Source organism: Furipterus horrens, unplaced genomic scaffold, assembly GCF_987537825.1.
Source record: "Furipterus horrens unplaced genomic scaffold, mFurHor1.1.pri manual_scaffold_5, whole genome shotgun sequence".
NCBI lineage: Eukaryota > Metazoa > Chordata > Mammalia > Chiroptera > Furipteridae > Furipterus > Furipterus horrens.
In genome coordinates, this window is record NW_028327175.1 from 179,046,535 (window position 1) to 179,068,669 (window position 22,135).

General features: G+C 37.3%; 1 protein-coding gene across 3 annotated transcripts in view; it reads right to left on the reverse strand.

Moving 5' to 3' along the window:
• Positions 1–509: 509 nt before the first annotated feature.
• The window catches only part of PARG (poly(ADP-ribose) glycohydrolase), a 191,147-nt gene continuing 169,521 nt past the window's right edge, over positions 510–22,135 (reverse strand). For all 3 annotated transcript variants that reach the window (XM_090278367.1, XM_090278368.1, XM_090278366.1), the window contains 3 exons: positions 20,865–20,970; positions 2,407–2,535; positions 510–1,652 (listed from right to left, as the gene is read on the reverse strand). In XM_090278367.1, coding sequence (XP_090134493.1) covers positions 1,498–1,652; positions 2,407–2,535; positions 20,865–20,970 — 390 coding nt within the window. In that variant the 3' untranslated portion in view covers positions 510–1,497. The remainder of the gene's footprint in view (positions 1,653–2,406; positions 2,536–20,864; positions 20,971–22,135) is intronic.

The following is a 22,135-nucleotide window of genomic DNA, read 5'->3' on the forward strand; positions in this document are numbered from 1 at the left end:
GCCAGGCGCGAAAGACAAATACCATATGATCTCCCCTATAAGCGGAACCTAATGAACAAAACAAACAAACGGCAAAACAGAACCAGAGTCATGGAGATAAGGAACAAATTGACAGTGACCAGAGGGGAGGGGGAAAAAGAATAGTGGAAGAAAGAAGGGAAGGGTCTAGTCTAGGAACAATTATAAAGGAGCCATGGACATGGACAACAGAGTGGGAACTGACTGTCAGGGTGGGCTGGGTGGGGCAGGGGAGAGCAATTCAGGGAAAATCGGGACAACTGCAATTGAACAACAATAAAATAAAATAAAATAATTTTTAAAAGGATATAAAAGTATGTACTTTTGTGATTAAACTTTAGTCTCAATTAACACAGAACTGGTACTGGATTTCACTTTAACCTTTGAAAGACAGTATTATTTGTTTGTTGCCAGTTTTAAATGGACACAATTTTAATACAGGATTTTAAACAGGCACTGATAAAGCTTAAACAATCATTTTCCACACTCGATTTATTTTATTTTACATTGATGCACATAGACAAACTTAAAGAAGATATATTTATATTATATATAAAATATAATGTGGGAGCTTCTGACAAATGATTGTTAATGAGAATTTATTAACTATATAATCTTTGACTACCAGAGAAACTTCAATATATACAAATCTGCACTAAGTTCCAAGTTCTTAAACTTTGGTTGTGTGAATATGCCTCAATCACCAAGAAACAAACAACAATACCAATTTAAAAAGAAAAAAAAATCCCAAGAAACAAAAAGTCCTTCAGCTCTCTTGAATCTATTATTTTTAAACAACGTTTGGGGAAGTTCCGTATTATTCTACCTCTCCTTCCATCTTGGTCAGTTTCTGAAATCATTACCAAAAATAAACTGATCAGGGGAAATAGGACAGACAAACCATAACAGATAAAGGTGGTGTCTCAAAAGAACTATTTCTGAAAATTATTTTGTCTTAAATACAAAACTGTCTTAACCTAGGAGATTTATATTATGTAACATGCATAAAAAAGCCCTGACTCTTAAATTTCAAAAACTCAAATAATGTCATCATAACAAGAATTGGAGATGAAAGGCTCACAAGAGATATCTTCAGCAAACCTGTTAGAGAGGTTCTTGGATTACAGCTTCTTCCCTGCACTACTGGCCTCTGCTGGCTGTAGAGGCAGTTTGTATCACACAAAGGCATCAAAGAGACCTGATGGGATGAGAACCTTTCATTGGATTTCATAATAAATCTGATGGGCAAAGAAAGAACAATCAAAGAATGAAAACTAAAATAGAAAAAAATGGGGAAAAAATGGAGGAGGCTGAGATGTACAAACTGACAATTTCATGTGTGTGGAAGGGACAGCCTCTTAGCATACAAATGTTGATTATACACACATTTATATTAAGTCAGTTCATATATTACACCCGACAACTCTTAACAGGATGTTTCTGCTAAAAGTTGGAAGGAGGTTCTATTTACTCTGTTCTTCAGGCCCCAGTCCTTTGTCCTGGCTGGTTGGTGGTCTCTGCACAGGACTCAACAGCATGGTATATGAATGGGTAAAGCTTCATATCTGGTCCAGGGGTGGAACAGTTTCTACATTCTTCATTGTAATATCGTAGCAACAGCTTATATACTTCTCCTGGAGAGTAAAAGGCCAGACCAATTTGCACATTAAGGTATACAGATGGATAAAATTACTAAAGAACACTCAGTTTTATCTTAATCTAAATAACATATGCTTAAAGTTGACTATTGAAAGTAAGACTATGAATACCTCAAAGAAACTACTTATTAGCTCCTGATTACAACAGGCTATATACAGGATGAGGCAAAAGTAGGTTTACAGTTGTGAGTACATGAAACAGAATATATTCTTCTATTATTATTAATTATAAATTATTGTATTACTTTCCATATGTACATTTGTCCACCCTGTATAGTGCATTATCATGCATCATTTTGGGAGTTCATGGCAACTCTAATTCTACATTAAGCTCCTGTGGTAGCAAGGCCTTTCATGTCCTACTGAAACACTCTAGATGAGCATGCTGGCATGTCTGATAAATATGACTCAGAGTAAGGCCTCTTAGGTTTGAACTTACCGTCCTACACCCTCCTTCTTTTACTTTTTAGTTTAGTATACACAAACATAAAAATGGACACTAACTCCAGTTTCTTAGCTTTACTTTAATGAACTGACAAACTCTTTCAAGATTGCAGATGACACTTTGCCAGAAAAAAATGATTCTACAAATGTTGCCTCTCTAAGACTTTGTACCACCAACCCTTAAAATCACACTTCATTTTTTATTTACTGTGATCCTTCCAGATTTAGCAGGTGTTTCTCCTGCTAAATCTATCTAGACATTACTCTCAAGACTATCCCTACTTACCAACAGTCAGCTTCCTCTCAGTGAGAAAAGCGTGCATGCTGTAAATGTCTCTCATCAATTCTGAGTCCCCAAAGGTGAAATAAACCACATCTCGCTCAGCTACAGCAGCTGCCAGTATCTGTATTATGGCTGTAGCAAAGAGAAAAAACATAGCTATATGATGACACTTCCCATCAAGATACCTTAAGTTCTTTCAACCAGCTAAATTATAGCTGCTATGCCAAAGATTTATCCTGCATTGAAGATTTCTAAGTCTAATATACACATTATTAGAAACAGTAAATACAGGATGGGTATAAATCATCCAGTTGTGTGACTTTTCAGACATGCTGCAAAGGCCATCATTAAGCCTCAGAATTCCTACTCAAGGCTTTTGTGAAAAAACAAAGGAAGGTGCATTTGAGGCAATACAGTCAAGGCACTACAGCGGTATTTCTTTTTGCTTATATTAACCTGGAACTAAAAATTTTGTGTTTGTTTGCCTAATTATTTTGTCTCATTACAAGGTCACTGGTCTTTTGCTTAACAGGAGTCTCTGTGATCTTCCCTGATCAATGTACTTGGGAAGATGTAATGAACTCATTAATCCTGCAGCAAGCATTCTCATCCCTCCTGCACTCCCACCTCTACCAATTGTGGTAGCATGGAGTTAATGTTACTGAAAACATTGGACAGGAACTCTGGTTTGCTGGAATGGGAAAATCATTCAGAACTACTGTCCCCAGGGATCGAAGTTACAAATCACTGCGACTCAAGTATGTTTCCAAAAATTAAGTTTCTTTATAATCTTCATCTCAATAAACAAAATTTATTTTAAATAATAACAACAAAACTGGACACAGGTACAATAAATACTCTTTTGCTAGTTATATATCTTTTTCTTTAAAAAAAAAAGGGAGATGGAAATCAAACTAAAACAGGGTAAATTTTATATAGTTTTAATTTTTTAGGAGCATGTTAATATTCTACATATTAAAAAAAAATAAAATTAAAACAATAAAAATGGGAATGAGGAGGAACCTATAATTGAAAGCAAACTAAAACCAATGAGACTAATTTTACTTCAAAAGAATAACATAACTACACAGAAGAGAAAGGAAAAAGAAAAGGATGAAAGAACTAATGTAACTTATTAATAAAATATTTAACTAATATACCCTCAGTCTTGGGCATGAAGGAAAGAATTACAAATTCCTTACTCTTTTTACCAGGTTTGCTTACCATAGTAGTACAGGCAAAGCAATTCTGAAAGTATTGGTAAATATATTTCAGGATTGAGCAAGTGAGTGAATAATGTTGATATTATTGGGAGCTGGGGTTCTCTCTAGTGGGAAAAGACAAAAAATTCTGGGTGGAGACAGACTGAAATGGAAGGCACTGGTGTGTGGTCAGGACATCTAAAATATGTACATTGTGTGTGTGCGTGTGTGTGGAGAGAGAGAGAGAGAGAGAGAGAGAGAGAGAGAGAGAGAGAGAGAGAGAGAGAGAGAGAGAGAAAGAGAGAGAGAGAGCACATCTCTCAGCTTTGTCTGCTGAAAAAGCTCAAAAGAAGACATCCCAGTAGCAGTGAGCACATCTAGTGCCCAGATCTTGGTATCTAATATCATTTCCCCTAAAAGGAGCTGGATTCCTCAGGGAAATGTCTGATTCACATGGTTAGGAAAGAATAGGTACAAGATGAGCCCAAAATATTTTGTGATGCCAGAAGGTAAAGAAATGTTTAAAAAAATGATGGGAGAAAAATTGATGGGAGCTTGTCACAAGGATACAGGAGCCAATTGGAAAAATCTCCCACTAGCCAAAATCTGGACAAACTGAGCACCAAAATATTAAGTACAGTAATATATGAGTTGCTGAGTCTACACTGATAATACATAATTAATAAGTAGAGAAGAAGGGCTCTTGCTCACAGGAAAAAGCCAAGGACTAATCAGTAAGTGTGGAGAAACTGCTAGAATGAGATAAATCTTTTTCAACCACCATGGCAAAGATTGAATCTGGCAAAAATCATTAAAGGATGATTTTGTCTTAAAGTGTCTTCCCACAGACTGCTTATTAGCTACAAAAATGGAAAAAAAAGAACTTAATATCTATACAGTGGAGAAATTAGACAACATCTTGACTGGGTGATCAAAATTAACATCACCAATGGGGTCAGATGGCCATCAAATGTCTCCAGACACTATCACCCATGCAGTGTTCTGATTGATAATACATAACCTCAACCTAATTATGAGGAAACAGCAAACTCAAGAAACATTGTATTCTTTTTAAAAAAAATTGTTGTTCTTTTACAGTTGTCACAATTTTTCCTCCATTGCTCTCCTCAGCCCTGCCCATCCCCACTCCCAGTCAATCCCCACCCTGATGTCCATGTACATGGGTCATTTATACATATTCCTTGACTAGATACTTCCCTTTCTTTCTCCCCTCACCCCTCCCCTCTGGTTCCCTTTGGGATAGCATGGATGGAACTGAAGTAGTATGCTAAGTGAAATAAGCCAGGCAGTGAAAAACAAATACCTTACGATCTCACCTATAAGATGAATCTCATGAACAAAAGAAACAAGTAAGCAAAATGGAACACTGTATTCTTAAAACATGTCAATGTCATAAAAGACAAAGAAAGGCTGTGGAAATACTCCAGATTCAAAAGACAGCTAAAAGACATGACAATTAATTGCAATGCCTGACTCCAGACCCTGTTTCGGAGGGCAAAAGGCTATAAATGGCTTTATTAGGCCACCTGACAAAACTGAAAAATAGATGATAGCATAGATAAAAATATTCTATCAATGTACAATTATGAATTTAATAACTATAATGTGTTTAAAATTTTTTTTAAAGATTTTATTTATTTTTAGAGAAAGGAAAGGAGAAAGAGAGGGAAAGAAACATTGAGGTGTGAGAGAAACATTGAGTGGCTATCTCTTGCATGACCCCAACTGGAAACCTGGTCCCCCATGACCGAGGCATGTGCCCTTACTGTGAATCAAATCAGACACCTTTCAGTTTGGAGTACAACACCCAACTCACTGAGTCATGCCAGTCAGGGTAACTATAATGTGTTTTATATATAAAATATTTTATTCTTAGGAAGCACACTGAAATATTTAGAAAAAGGAGCATACTGTATATAACAAGCTCAAATGGTTCAGAAAAAAATTGCGTGTATCCATATATACATACAAAGTCTGTCCAGAAGGTATCCAGTCATGTAATATGAAAAATAGACATTTATTGAAGATACAAGATACAAGAAACATATGCCTCAGTTCCTTGGGACCTTAAATAGTTCTTCCAGTCGCCACCAGCTACCCTGTCATATTTTCCTGAATCTCATTGATGGTCTGAAATCTCTTCCCTTTCAAAGGTGATTTTAGTTTTAGGAAAAGCCAGAAGCCAACAGTGCCAAATCTTGGCTGTAGCAGGGCTGAATCACCTGGCTGATTTGATGTTTCGCCAAAAAGCTCTGCATGAGACATGATGTACGTTGTTGTGATGAAGCTGCCAATCACCAGTTGACCATAGCTGCAGCCTTCTGAATCATCCTAATAGTTTCCACAGAGGAATGTTCAAGCTTAATGCAAAATCTGATGTAGATTCATTGCTCTACTCCCTCAGTCATTTTGAATGTGATGGCCACCAGTACACATGCTCATTTAATGGCATCTACCCCACTGACTAGTACAGTGAAGTCATCATTGTTCACATGTACATTCCAGTACACTCTCTTTGGCTGCCAGGTTACATTGATGTCATGCAAACCTTTCTTGTTATATTAACAAGGGCTGGACTTTTTCTGGACAGACCTTGTAGATACACACACATATGTGTATACACACAGAGAAAGAGGGGTTAATTTTACTTTTTGTAACTTTTATAAATTTGAAGTTATCTTCAGAGTTTCAAAAGTTATGTAAGAAGAAAAATATTTTTAAATTGAACTAGTAAGTTTGATATAATTGTGTATCTCCAGAGTTAAGAAAGAATATGAGATACTATACTATATGTGTGATTCTAAAAAACTAAAGTGTTTCCTAATTTCTAAACTAATATTTACTGAGTATCTACAACATGATGAAACCTCATTAATCTTGGAGTATTGAAATTAATTAATCTCAAAATAGAGATGTATATAAAGCTTTAATACACTCAATTTTAAAAAAGTTCCAACTAACCTAAGCTACATATAAAAATGGAAACTAATCAATTATCATCTTCTGCTATCAAGAGCTATCACTTCTTACCTTACAGTTTGAATGAAAATTTGGCTTAAAGTATTTCCTATTTAAAGGGGGGGGGGGGGGAGACAGATAGACAGAGACAGAGAGGAGAGATCCCCAAAGAAATGTCCTTTTAATCCTATTTCTTTCTCATATACAGATATACTACAAAATTGGTCATTTGCCATTTAAGAAAATGAAATATGATAAAACATCAAAAATTAATCTCCCTATAAAGCTTATTTTAAAAGTGCTTCACAGGCCAGGAGCATTTGAGAGCTTGCTCCCCAGCATATGTTGTCAGTTTGGCTCAGATAAACTCTCACAAAAAAAAAGAAAAAAAAAAAAAAAGCTTCACAGGCCGTTTTGGCCCTGTGGATAGGCTCATAGAAATAAGCTTCACAGAGCTAATGAAAAGAGGCCAGATCCTAATGAGAGACACCGATTCACGTTATGCTCTTGATTTCACATATATTTGTTTGGGTGCAAATTGTAACATAAGCATGTGTAAGACAAGTTGGGACTGGAGATAGGAGACCCAGTTCGGTCCTCACCCTTTACTATTTATCTAGCTTTGTGACCTCAGCCAAGTCACATAACTCTCTTTCCAGCATTTTCCCCAGCTATGTGATAAAGGAGTTTAACCAGACCCCTAAAGACTCTTTCTTGAGTGTAGAATTCTACAATCTCTGCTATAATTTTTCTCTTTTTATTGGATATTAGACTATAAATTCACAAATTAAAATTTTAGAAATATAAATTTCCCTTGACCCTAGATATATCAGTAATCACTAATAAAAGATCATTTTAAATAGAATTGTCTTTAGGCCCCACTATCTACAACATCCCCAAGACCTTTGTAAATCTAAAGAATTGTATTTTATGAGTTAAATGAACCGTCTTGCATCACAAATCTAATAGGATGTGTGGACTGACTCCAAGTATGATATAAAAGCATCAAATTGTAACTTCAAGCACAAGTAGGTGCCAAAATAATCACTTAAAATTAACCTGCAGGGAGCTTGGTTTTAATTTTCTTTTTGGCATCAATGTAAGCTATGAAAGAAGTTCAAATAAATATGAATAACATCAAAAAGTAATTCACAGTGTCCTCTTGCAACAGATGAACCAAACAAAAAATGAGTAAAATGATGGATACTTACACCGCAGGTGCAGTTTGAGCCCATCAGTATGTAATTTTAGTAACAACTGCTAACACGGAGTTATTATAGCACGTTGACCAGCTCTAGCAGCTCTACAAGCACAAACTCAAGATTTACAATGATTAAACTCACTTAATCCTTACAAAAACCAAATAATGTAAATATTAGTATTATCTCCATTTTGAAAATAAGGAATTATACCCACCAAAGGTTAAGTAATTTGTTTAAGGTCATAGAGCCAAAAAGGAGTGGAGCTGGGAGTTGAATCCTTGCAGTCTGACTGAAAACCTTGCACCTCACCTATTATGCTGTAAAGCTGCCATGCCCAATCATTCTGCTCTACTCCAAGCCATTTACCATGTGCCAGTCAGAATAACTGTCCCACATTGTTTATTTACATTACTTAAATACATGCTAGCAAGCAGGCTAAAATAGCATAGATTTCAAAGTAATACTGATGTCCTTCTTCATTAACCCAAGCTGTTTTGTGAGCTCATATGCCCCAATTATCTTGAAAGCCCCAGCATGGCTACCAGCCCCAAAGGCTTTTAGCTGACTCTTACAGGCCAACTCTTATTTTCTAATTGGTCTTATCCTCTGGCTACTGTTTTTAATCTTGACACCAACTGCCTACAACCTAAACTGCCCCCCAGTCTCCCAGTGGATATTACTAAAGGCTCAATCTGTGGTCCTTTCATCTGCTTTAACCACTCTCTTTCTACAAGTATTTAGCCACCATCTCTAGAATGTCAACTCCTAAATCTAAATCCAGATCCAGAGTCAATAAAGTAATAGCAAGAGTAGACACTGGTCTCTTGGGCATCAATCCTGATTTGAATCCTAACACCGCCACTTGATATCCTGTTACCTCACGCTCATTACTTACTTCTTTATGCCTTAGTAATTTCACCTCTAAAGATTAAAAAAAAAATAAACCTACTTAGTAGGCCGTTATGAGCCTATTCAGCACTTACTACAATTCCTGAAATACAAAATGCATTCAACATGTTTAATAATAACAACAACAACAACATATATTGGTTTTTGAGGAAAACAGGCCAAGTTTGAATGCTAGTTCTGACACTAGCAGTCTCTCTTTGAACAGGTTTATTAGTCTCTCTACAACCTTGGTCTAATCATCTTAAAAGTGAGGTTAACAAACTGAAGGCTAACTATTCAAACTAAAGAAGAGAATGCAGCATTTCTTATACCTGGCTGATCATCAGCAACTCCCAGAATTAAAAAAAACGAAAATCTAAAAGGCACTCACTTCCCAGATTCTCTAACTCAGTGGCATCTCCAAGGTGCTGATAACAACTATTCTACTCACTCTCATCACTTTAAATGCACTATCATAGAAGACTCCATCCTAAACACTGGGCCCACAGGAAGCAAGCACATACTATGCGATAAAGATAGTTTATTCAATAAATGGTGTTGGGAAAATTGGACAGATACATGCAGAAAAATGAAACCAGACCACCTTCGTACACCACACAAAAGAATAAATTCAAAATGGATCAAAGACTTAAATGTTAGACCCAACACCATAAAAATCCTAGAAGAAAACATAGGCAGCAAAATCTTAGACATTGCTCGTAGTAATTTTGTATCGGATATATCTCCCCAGGCAAGGGGGAAAAAAGAAAAAATAAACAAATGGAACTATATCAAACTAAAAAGTTTTTGCACAGCAAAGGACATCATTACCAAAAGAATAAGACAACAGAATGGGAGAACATATATTTGATGATACATCTGATAAAGGGTTAATAACCAAAGTACTTACAAAATTCAACACACACACACACACACACACACACACACACACACACACACACTGCAATAAAAATTGGGCAAGAGCCCTGAATAGACACTTCTCTAAAGAGGATTTACAGATGGCCAACAGACATATGAAAAGATGCTCAATGTCACTAATCACCAGAGAAATGCCAATTAAAACCTTAATGAGATACCATCTCACACCTGTCAGAGTGGCTATCATCAATAAATAAACAAACAACAAGTGCTGGTGAGGATATGGAGAAAGGGGAAACCCTCTGCACTGTTGGTGGGAATGCAGACTGGTGCAGCCACTGTGGAAAGCAGTATGGAGATCTCAAAAAATTAAAAATGGATATACCTTTTGGTTCAGTGATCCTACTTTTGGGAATATATCCAAAGAAACCCAAAACACTAACTTGAAAGAATATAAACACCCCTATGTTCATTGCAGTGCTATTTACTGTGGGAGATAGGCAGGCATGGTTCAAAAGACTTTGAAGACTGCTGTGTGGAGCCCAGCCCGAAAACAGGAACCTGGGTCTTAACTGGCTGGTTTTGTCTTTCATGCTTGCTATGAATCCCACGCTGGGGGTTGGGGGGTTAAAGGTAGAATAAAAATGCAAAGTGGCTTTTAAGGAAAAGGGAACCAGCTCTGTATTCCTCTGAATAGTCCCAAATTCTTGTCAGTAGAATGTGAAAAACAGAATGACTAAGAGGAAATGTCTTTGAACCTGTGTAAAATACCTGGGCCTTTCAACCCTGTATTGATCTGCATTTCCCTTTGTTATTACTCCCAACCATTTGGTGAAGGACTGCATGTTTTTCTTATGCATCTTCGCATGTAGAAAGTAGATAAAAACCTTGGCTAATAAAGAAAAAGGGGCGATTTTCCTCAATGACCACCCCTCCTTCCTTCCTCAGATGGTGAGTGTCTGAGTACTTTCTTCATCCATTCCGAGGGACCCAGTCTCTCTCAATTTACAATCGCCAAGATATGGAAACAGCCCCTGTGTCTATCAGTAGATGAGTGGATAAAACAACTATGGGACATTTACACAATGGAATACTACTGGGGCATAAAAAAGAAAATTTTACCCTTTACAACGGCATGGATGGACCTGGAGAACATTATGCTAAGTGAAATAAGCCAGTCAGAGAAAGATAAATATGATTTCACTCATATGTGGAATCTAATGAACAAACTGAACAGGGTCAGACTAAAAGAAGGAGAGCAGGATAAGAGCTAGTTAAGGGGGGGCAGGTTAGAGGGTGGAAGGATTGAGCAAAAAGGACCCATTGATATGGACAACATTGTGGTGATTGCAGGGGTGGGGGCATAAAGGGACTAAATGGTAATGGAAAAAATATAATAAAGATAAAAAAGAATATGCAAAAGTCAAAAGAGAATGTGCAAAACTATACATTAACAAAGGGTATTCAGAGGTTGCTGAAAAATTTCGTTAAATATAAATTCATTCATGATATTGTATTTGCAAGTCACTTTTGGGTAGTGAAGGTAAACATCAAGATATGTTTTAATTATGGTAAACTAGGAAAGGCACAATCTCTCACAAGTCAGGTAACAGAATATAGAGATATATAAAAAATAAACACCGAAGGAAATGCAAAAAGAAATTGACAAAAACACAATGAAGCAAAAAGAAGTTTAGATGGGGTGGGCTGATTGGCGGGGAGCAATGGGGGTAAAAGTGAGACAACTGTAATAGAAAAAAATACTTTAGAGCACCACTATCTTATTTAGTTCACTTAATCCTTTCACAAAGCAAACAGACAAAATTATATGAATAAAGTGTCTAATCTAATGGCATAGAATCTAATATACATAGAATAAGTTCTATACCATTCAGAGACATCTTTCAACTGCCAACATAATATTTAGAACAACTGACTATGTTGGGCCACAAAGAGAAGCTCGAACTCTCCAAAAAGTAGAAATAATATTGTCTATACTCTTTGATTACAATGCAATAAAATTAGAAATGAGAGATAAAAGAAACACTTTAGAAAGAAAAACCCAACTATTTAGAAATCAATTTAAATTACCTCCTAAAAATGTCATGGATTCCTGGTGGTGCACTTATAGCAGGAGTTCAATCCATAGTCTCTACTGAGATGAGATGAATAAGTGTTCAAAAAACCACATTATTTTCAATCTTAACAATGAGAAAAGGCAAAGTGATCTACAGCATCATAACTTCTCCTGAGTCTACCAGGGAGGTGAGTTTGCCAGGCAACCAAAAATATGAAAAGTCCCTTCAAGAAGAGATGAATCACAGAAACTATCTCTGAAAGAGCACAGAAAAAAGAGATACCACCATATAAATTGGTAAGAATAAATCAGTTAAAACTAATAAAATGCTAAAAGTCAAGTGTGGGCTGAGTGGTCAGTTTGGAATAACTAGGAACCCCAGAAATAGGAAGAGCTCACAATCACTCAAAAGCTTTTCCATGGGCCTCTCAGGGTGCTCAGAAAGATGGAGGCTCACACAGTAGAGAGTGCCCTTTTGGTAGCAGTGGTGTGCAGGAGGTGACTAGCTGCTGTGGGGGACAGGCACCAAACCCCTCCTTCCTGCCCATATCCCTTCTTTCCTACCCTCTGTCTCCTAGGGCCATGGTTGCCTGGGACAGAGTCATTAATAACTGTTGAATAAATATATAAAAAATATTCTCTTAATAGCTGCAAGCATAATATACAATGAGAGGAGTTCAAAATTAAATTATTATAAGTTGCAATATTTATGTACAATTAGGCACCACACATACTAAAAATATTTTTGCCTTATTTCTAATAAGAGAAATAAAAGTTTAAGGATTTACATATCCCCATGCTTTCCCTTTATGATCTTTTTTTTCACTAGCCTTTTTTCCTTCTTTCTCATAAGGTAGGGATAACACCTGATGGTTAATAAAAGTCTTCATAAAGGTTTAGTGAGAACTAGGGACAGATAAGGATGGCCAGTAGAGAAAATGTTAATACTGGCCCTGTGTTTATCTGCTCTCACAGGGTTTTAGTTTCCCAACTTTGTATCATCTACTGATACTTTGAGTTGGACCAGAGCCTCTAATTCTTCTTTATGTACCTGCTCTAGCTCTCTAATTCTGGTTCATTAGCAAACGTATCTTTCTTGGTGCTCTCTCCTCTTGAAGATTAATCTAGGATTTACCTTGCTCGAGTCTGTTATGTTGAATAATAAGAAGGTGGGCTTATAAAAAGAGGAGCATACACTATTCCGATGGCTGACTTTTTAAAGTTGAGAAATAATTGACCTATAACATTATATTAGTTTTAGGTATACATCATGATTTTACATTTGCATAGTGAGCAATAAATGACTACCACAGCAAGTCTAGTTACCATTCACTTCCATTCACAGTTATAAAAATTTATTTTCGTGTGATGAGAACTTTCAAGGTCTACTCTTTTAGCAACTTTAAAACATGCAATACATTATTATTAACCACAATTATCATTCTGTACATTGTATCCCATAATTTATTCTTTTTGTAAGTGGAAGCTGATAACTTTTGACCCACTTCACCAATTTCACCCTTACCCCAACTTCTGGCAACTCCCAATCTGTTCTTTGTATCTATGAGTAGTTTTTTGTTTTGCTTTTAGATTCCACATATAAGTAAGATCATAATGATATCTGTCCTTCTTTGTCTCACTTAGCATAATGCCCTCAAGATCCATCTATGTTGTCAGAAAAATTTTTGATTAAGATTTTTTGTTACAAAAACCAATGTGCAAGGAGGGGCAAAAGTAGCTTTATAGTTGTTCATATGGAAAATAATACAATAAATAATACATGAATAAACTCTGTGTTTCATGTATTCACAACTGTAAACCTACTTTTGCTCCACCCTGTATGCTCACAACAGAAAAATACATACTTAAAAGGAAAAGAACATCTATATCACGCACATAGACAATCATAGTTAATCTTTGCATACAAACAGATAAACACAGAAAATCTCAAATTTGTGTATGATACTTTGTTTAATTTTAAAAATAATATATATCATGTACGTTCCCCCTATCTGGCAGATTCCAAAAGAATCTGTCCATGTCAGCAGTTATATTTCTGCAACAGTTAATAATGGCTACATAATATCTTATTACATAGATATACCATAACTCCTTTACTTTCAATATCAGTTTTAGTAAACAATCCCTTACTGGAAAACACTGTGACTACTTCTAATTTTTTTAAGTATATTGTATTGATTATGTTGTTAGAGTAGTCCCAATTTCTCTTCCGTTTGCTTCCCTCTTCCCAGTAACCCCCTTCCCTCCAGCAATCCCACCCCCTTAGTTCATGTCCATGGGTAGTGCATATACATTCTTTGTCTTCACTCTTTCCTATATTATTCTTAACTTCCCCATCTATTTTGTACCAACAAATTATACTTCTTAAGCCCTGCACCATTTCCCTATTTCTCCTCCTTCCCCCTCCCAGCTGATAACCCTCCCAATGATCCCCATACACATGATTCTTTTCCTATCAGGTTTGCTTAATTGGATTTTGTTCTTATTTTTTAGATTCACTTGTTGATAGTTGTGAATTTGTTGTCATTTTAATGTTTATACTTTTGATCTTCTTTTTCTTAAATAAGTCCCTTTAACATTTCATATAATAATGGCTTGGCGATGATGAACTCCTTTAGCTTTACCTTGTCTGGGAAGCACTTACTCTGCCCTTCCATTCTAAATGATAGCTTTGCTAGATAGAGTAATCTTGGTTGTAGGTCTTTGCTTTTCATCACATTGAATACTTCTTGACAGTCCCTTCTTGCCTGCAAACTTTCTTTTCAGAAATCAGCTGATAGTCTTATAGGCACCCTTTTGTAGGTAACTCTCTGCCTTTCTCTTGTTGCTTTTAAGATTTTCCCTTTATCTTTCACCTTTGGCATTTTAATTATGATGTGTCTTGGTGTGGTTCTCTTTGGGTCTAACTTGTTTGGGACTCTCTGTGCTTCCAGGACTTGTATGTCTATGTCCTTTGCCAAAATAGGGAAGTTTTCCTTCATTATTTTTTCACATAAGCTTTCAATTTCTTGCTCTTCCTCTTCTCCTTCTGGCACCCTCTGATTTAGATGCTGGCACACTTAAAATTGTCCTAGAGGTTCCTAATCCTCTTCTCATTTTTTCCAATTCTTGTTTCCTCATTCTCTACTGGTTGACTTTTTTTCTCCTTTATGTTCCAAATCATTGATTTGAACCCTGGTTTCCTTCCCTTTGCCATTTATTTTGTGTGGATTTTCCTTTGTTTCATTCAGCATAGCCTTCACTTCTTCCCTTATGCGTTTGCCATACTTAAGCATATCTGTCAAGCCTGTGAGCATCTTTATCACCAGTGTTTTGAACTCAGCGTCTATCAGGTTGGCTATCTTCTCGTCTCTTAGGTTGGCTATCTCCTTGTCGCTTAGTTCTCCCACTGGAACCTTGATCCATTCCCTCTTTTGGGCCATACTTCTCTGTCTCCTCATCTTGACAGGCTCCTGTGTTTGTCTGCCTCTGTATCTTAGGCAAGCTGTCACTCCTATAATGTTGTAAGGAGTGGAGCCTTATATATTCGTCAGTACCGGGCTACTGTTTCACCACGCTGTGGCGCTGAGCGGGAACAATGCTGCCCGCTCAGCACCTGCCCAGGCACTTCTCCCACTTCCGTATGAGACTTTCGTATGAGACTGCCGCCTCTCTAGCTGTTGCCCTGGCTGTGGTTCCAAGAGTGGGTGGGTCTGCAGATGTTCCAGGACTGTGGGGGCCTTTCAAACAAGCAGACTCTGCAGAGAGACCGGCAGTCTCCTCTTCTCCAACCCCACTGACCTGCACAGTCAGAAGCAATGAGGCTCTGTTTTCCTCTGCGCTGGGACAGGGAGCTGTGTGGCCTGGTCTGGGACAGGAATGCTTCCCAGGTGTCCCTCCTGACTTTTTAAAACTTGTGACTGCGCTTTCCGCCGGCCTGCTGCCGCTGCCACCACATCTGCTGCCACTGCTACTGCCGCAGCATCTACTGCCGCCACCACACTGCATCCTCTCCGCCCTGGCTCTACTCCTCTTACCAGTCTGGATGAGTATTCCTTCTTTATACTTTGTTTGTTAGAATTCCATGCAGCTCGATTTTCTGGAACTTCTGGTTGTCTCTAGTTTTGTGATAGATGTATTCCTTCTTAGTTGTGGAGGGAGATGCAGCATGTCTGTCTACACCTCCATTTTGGCTGGAAGTCTCGACTTTTAGTATTTTTAATGATTATTCAAGTAAATAAAGGGGAGGGAATGGTCAAAAAGTAACTCTAAAGTTTAAATCTCGATAATTGAGAAAATGAATTACATAATGAAAATCTTTGACTACTATACTTGATAGTCATCAGAAGAAGCAATCTGCACTCTGAAAGACTTTGTCATAAAGAAAAAATGAAAGAAACAGATTTATAAAGCTTCCTAAATTATGCACCACAAATGACCAAGGCTTTTGGCAGACGTGTTTTCTGGATTGATGGTATGAATGTACTCATTCATTTTACTTAAAAGTAAAACCCAAAAAGTATCTGTCTTAAGATCAATAAGTCTAGAGTGAAAAACAAGTTTCCTCAAACAATTTCAGAATGGTAAAAAATGTCATAAAACCCAGAAATTTTTTCCTATAGACTACAAAACCCAGATAATAACATGCAATTTTTGTTTTTTGTTTTAAAAAAGTGTGGGCAAAAGTCTTCAGAATGAAAAAAATGAAGCTTTTTCTAAACACATCACAAAACTGAAAACATAATAATGAATTCCATATGACAACAACTCAACAGGCTGAAATAAATGAAAAAAACAGAAAAATACCTGCAACATGTGACAGTTAAATAATTAATATTTCTTTTTCTTTAAAACATGTAGCAAAGCTTATTAGTGATACACTCTCGTGGAAGAGAACAGGCCTAGCCCAGGTGAGTGAGAAAGGCATAGGCACTTGGTTGCTTTGTCCTTAGGATTTATATAATTTGTGAGGTGGGGTGAGGGAATTACATATTGATTTGGTGGGAGAAAGCGCTGCATACTACTCCAAGGTAAGGGTGTGACCTCCTAAGCATAAGTATGGGTGGAGGTCTATTAATTCAGATTTTTATCTTGCTCCCAGACCACCTCTTGTTATCCTGTTAAAAACAGATATGTGGCTGAAGGCAGTTAATCACAGTTATTTATGAACAAGTACTACAGACCCCCTCCCAGATCTCTTCCTTCTCCTAAACTTCTACTTAACATTTTCCCCCCTCAAGCATTAGGAACCCAAATCTTTGGGGACTTTAGAGTAACAACTGCTATGTCTACTTCATGCTGTAAAGGGATGTTGAGACTTCTTTAGGTTCCATCTGCTTGCTAAGCATGGATCAGAGGAGGCAGAAGGAAATGAATAATTAGTATTTCTTAATATACAAATGAAAAATCAAAATAACTCTCTAACAGCCAAATGGCAGAAGACATGAGAAAGCATTTGCAATAAATAAAAATGATCAGCAAATATATGAAATATATTTAACCTCAGAGAAATTAAAAAGACTGAGAATCCCATCTTGGTCTTGGTGATGGTGCCCATGTAAGAAAGACAATGTAATTCAGAAGGACAATTTGTAATAAGTATCAAAATATAAAGCATATATATCTTTTGAATTATTAATCTTACTTCTAGGAATTAACCCTAATAAGACAATCATATATAATATATATGATTATATATACTGAAGTATTGTTTATCATATAAGATAAAGAAAATAAATCAACTGTCTATGAATGGATAATCAGTGAAATAAATTATGGTACACAGGTACATACAACAGAATAGTATGTAGCTATTTAATAAAATGCGAATAGTAGATCTATAGTTGTTGGTGTTGAAAGCCATCCATGAGACTGTAAAGTTTTCAAAATGAGAAAGTTAGAACATAGAATGTATGGTGTGATATTATTAATGTCAAATAGTTACATCGATTGTCACACAGAAATATCTGAAAGGATGGTCACCAAAAAGTTAACAGTGAATTCTGATAATTCTCATATGTATCAGGATAGTTTTCTGGATTTAAAATATAATAATAAACATGTGTCATTGTTATAAAAATAGAGACTAATAAATTATGACAGACTCAACTATTTTATTCCCAACAAGATGACTTCTATCTATATCTAGTTTGGCTATCAAGGCCAGCTGCCTATTTAATGTTTGCTTTGTTACTTTGGTAAATGCATTATACAAAAGAATCTATCTGGTGCTAGTCCTGCGTTCCTGGCAGGAGCTTCAGAAACTTGAAATTTCCTGAGTGATAGTGACTTTGTTATGCTAACGAGGTGACTTTTAAAGGGCCCTTAGATAAATTCAGCATTGGAACTTTTACTTTTTTAAGTATATTTTATTGATTATGTTATTACAGCTGTCCCAATTTTTTCCCCTTTGCCCCCCTCTGCCTGGTACTTCCCTTCCCTCCAGCAATCTCCCCTCACACTTAGTTCATGTCCATGGGTCATGCACATAAGTTCTTTGGCTTCTCCATTTACTTTATTATTCTTCACATCACCTTGTCTATGCACGTACCAGTTACGTTTCTTGATCCCTGCACCTTTTCTCCAATTCTCCCCCTTCCCCCTCCCAGCTGATAATCCTCCATATGATCTCCATATCTATGGTTCTGTTCCAGTTCTAGTTGTTTGCTTAGGCTTTTTTTTTTTTTTTTCATTCATTTGTTGACAGTTGTGAGTCTGTTGTTCTTTCACTGTTCATATTTTTTATCTTCTTTTTCTTAAGTAAGTCCCTTTAACATTTGATATGATAAGCGCTTGGTGATGATCAACTCCTTTAGCTTTATCTTGTCTCGGAAGCACTTACTTTGCCCTTCCATTCTGAATGATATCTTTGCTAGATTAATCTTGGTTGTCGTCGTCGGCAGCCGTCCGTCTCGAGAGACGATGGTGTAGCTTCTTAAGAGTCTATCTGCACCGCCGAGAATGGCTGTGCAGTCCAACTCAGGAGTGACACGGTATCTGTCTCCTCCTGTGTTGAATCGACATCTTGCGATGACGCTGGAGTGTCCTCTCCAGTGAAGCTGAAGCTACAGAGCCTGGGCAGGGTGATATGGAGGGTCTGCTGTTGCCCATGCAGCAGACCCCCCCTCTCTTCGCAGCTGAAGGGTCCAAGGGAAAGACGGAGTCAATACAGCTTGGCTTCAGGTGCGCCGCAGGAGTTGCCGGTGTTGACTACAACGTCAAACCGCCTTAGGGACTCCGGCTCCGGATTTTCTGTCGGGGTTTACTCCCTTAGCCTTTCCCCTGAAGAGGTATGCCGCAAGGCAGCGGAGGTTTTTTGGAGTCAGAGTTTTCCTTCTCTTGGTTGTAGGGCCTTGTTTTTGATCACTTTGAATATTTCCTGCCAGTCCCTTCTTGCCTGCAAAGTTTCTTTGAGAAATCATTTGACAGTCTTATGGAAACTCCTTTGTGGTAACTCTTTTCTCTTGCTGCTTTTAAGATTCTCTCTTTATCTTTAACCTTTAGCATTTTAATTATGATGTGTCGTGGTGTGGTTCTCTTTGGGTTTAGCTTGTTAGGAATTCCATGCTTCCTGGACTTGTATGTCTATGTCCTTTGCCAAAATAGGGAAGTTTTCCTTCATTATTTTTTCAACTAAGTTCTGAATTTCTTGCTCTTCCTCTTCTCCTGGCACCCCTATGATTCAGATGTTGGTATGTTTAAGTTGTCCCAGAGGTTCCTAAGCCTCTCCTTGCTTTTTTCAATTTTGTTTCTTCTTTCTGTACTAGTTGACTATTTATTTCTTCCTTATATACCAAATCGTTGATTTGAACCCCTTCTTCCTTTCCTTCACCATTGGTTACATGTTGACTGTTTTTCACTTCATTGGGACTTTATAGCTATTGAACTCCAGGGAGTAAAGGAAGGTTTGAAAATGATGTGGTCAATGTTCCAATCAGTGATGCTTGTGTATCAAGTCTTGATAAAAACTTTGGACACCAAAGGTCAGTGGAGCTTCTTGGTTGGCAAACACATCGATATGCTGAGAGAGTGACTATCCTGACATCACAGGGAGAGGTTACAGAAGTTTTGTATTCCCTCCCAGATTTCACTCTATGTCTATCTTTTATAATAATTGTAATAGGACCTTCCTGAGTTCTGTGAGTCACTCTAGTAAATTATTACACCTGAGGGGAATCATTGGAACCTCTCAACTTGTAGCCAGTTGGTCAGAGTTATATGTGGCCTGGAGAACACCCATATCCCACCTCAGACTTTTGGCTAGTCTGAAGTAGGAGTGGTCTTGTGGAGGACTTTGCACTTAACCTGTGAGGTCTACACTAATTCCAGGTAGTGTCAGGATTGTACTTGTATTGCAGGACACCCAGTTCATATCAGACCAGTTGGATAGACACAGAACAGTAACCACCCTAAGTAATGATACAATACTAGTTTCTATAACTGATACTTTTGAGAGTAAAGATGTCATAATCTGGTTAATGACCAATATCTTTGTTGATCAGGTTTTATGATTTTTGTGCTACAAACAATAAAATGCAAGAAATGTTTATCCTTCTTGGGTACCCAAATGCTTCCTTAGCTATGCCATTCATGCAGCTCTGCTAAGCATTACTCCCACACACTGTGTACCTCTATTAAAGCACTCGTTACTGTGTGCTGCATTTGTCTATGTCTCTCCCTCATATACTAAACTGAATTCCAAACCAGGAACTACATATTATTCAACTTGTATTCTCAGAGCCAACCATAGTGCCTGGTCTTGAGCATGGTTTTGAGGCCAGGAACCTCAGTGTCTATCTTCCTGTCAGTCTGGGTGACAGTCTGATCTTGCTGGGTCAAGAGCACAGCACATGCCTTATCTGTTTGGTGAATGAATGACCGAGTCAACAAAATAGTTCTGAGCACAAAAAATCCACTTCCATCAAGGAACATGCTTGGAGGGGTGCTTTGGTTTGAAACTTCCTAGCTATTTTCAATTCTTCTCTCTATTCAACTAAGTACTGTGTCTAGTAGATCAGAGAAATAAGTAACTTCTGAAGGGAAATAGTAAATAAAAATAAGAATTTCTTTAGACAGAATAAGAAAAGAGAGGATGGTGTCGAATATTCTTTTCCTCTTCTCTTAGATCTTTGTGGTCTCTTATTATGTTAAAACATTAGAAACCCAGTTTGAAGGACTAACTTTTCTCCCTATTCAGAATGCTATTATTCTTCTTATAACAACTTATCCACTTACCTTTTAATCTAGCATCACCCCCAAAGGCACCGCAGCCCCAGTTTCCTGTGGCCACTGCAGGAAGATTCTCTGAAGGAACTCCAGGACGGAGAAATCCACAGTAGGCCTGAAGGATGAAAGAAATATCAAAGCACATGAGTGACTAGACACTAGCAGTCTTTCTGGACTACATGTAATTGAATCTGTCTCCATTATCAAGCTTACATTATCTCTCTCTACTTTTTCCTGTTTGGGGGCCAAAATAGAAGAAAAAACAAAACTGTGGATTATACAGAGAATAAGAAATAATCAATTCTAATATTTATTTGCTTTGGTGCTGGGCGAATCAAAGCCCTTAAACCAATACAGGTCTCAGTTTCTTTTTTCAATTCAAAGGCATATAAATGGAAATATCAGAGATATTTCCAAGAACTCATAGTATCATAATTACAAACTATCAGGAACTAACTAAAGGAATAAAAGACACTTAAGGCACTTTTATTTGAAGGCTTTAAAAAAATATTACTCATTTATTTTTAGAGAGAGGGGAAGGGAGGGAGAAAGAGGAAGAGAAATATCGATGTATGAGAAAAACATTGATCAGCTGCCTCTTGCACACACCCCCAACCAGAGACCTGGCCCACAATCCAGGCATGTGCCCTGACCAGGAATCAAACCAGCAACCTTTCTCTTTGTGGTACAACACCCAACCAACTGAACCACACTAGTCAGGGCTCTTTTCAGGCTTTTGATCACCTTTTTTATTTTCATCAAGGTAAAGGGCTATTACTAGTGTGTTTCCTCAGCACTCTCTTTCTGAATTATTGGTACCAGATTAATAACTATTAAATTATTGATTTGAGAGAAAGAGAGAGAGAGAGAAATTTGTTGTTCTAACTATCCATGCATTCATTGGTTGATTCCTGTATGTGCCCTGACAAGGTATAGAACCTACAACCTTGGTTAATAGGAACAATGTTCCAACCAACTGAGCACCCAGCCAGGGCTGTGAGTAGCTTTTTAATGTGCTTTCTACCACTAACATGCTTAACAATGAGCAAGCAATTACATTACAAAAGGGATTCCTACACCTGGCTACAAAATAACCTTAAGATCCATTCCAGCTCCAAAATTTCCTAGTTTTACAGCTGTTTTAAACTAGAATATTTAAAAATATTTCTCAGTAACCTGAAAAAAATACAACAACAATATATCCCATGGATGCTGGCTAAGTATTAATTACATGAACAGTTCATTTTGTATAAGAGAAGACCGCAGTTTAAGGTCCCAGA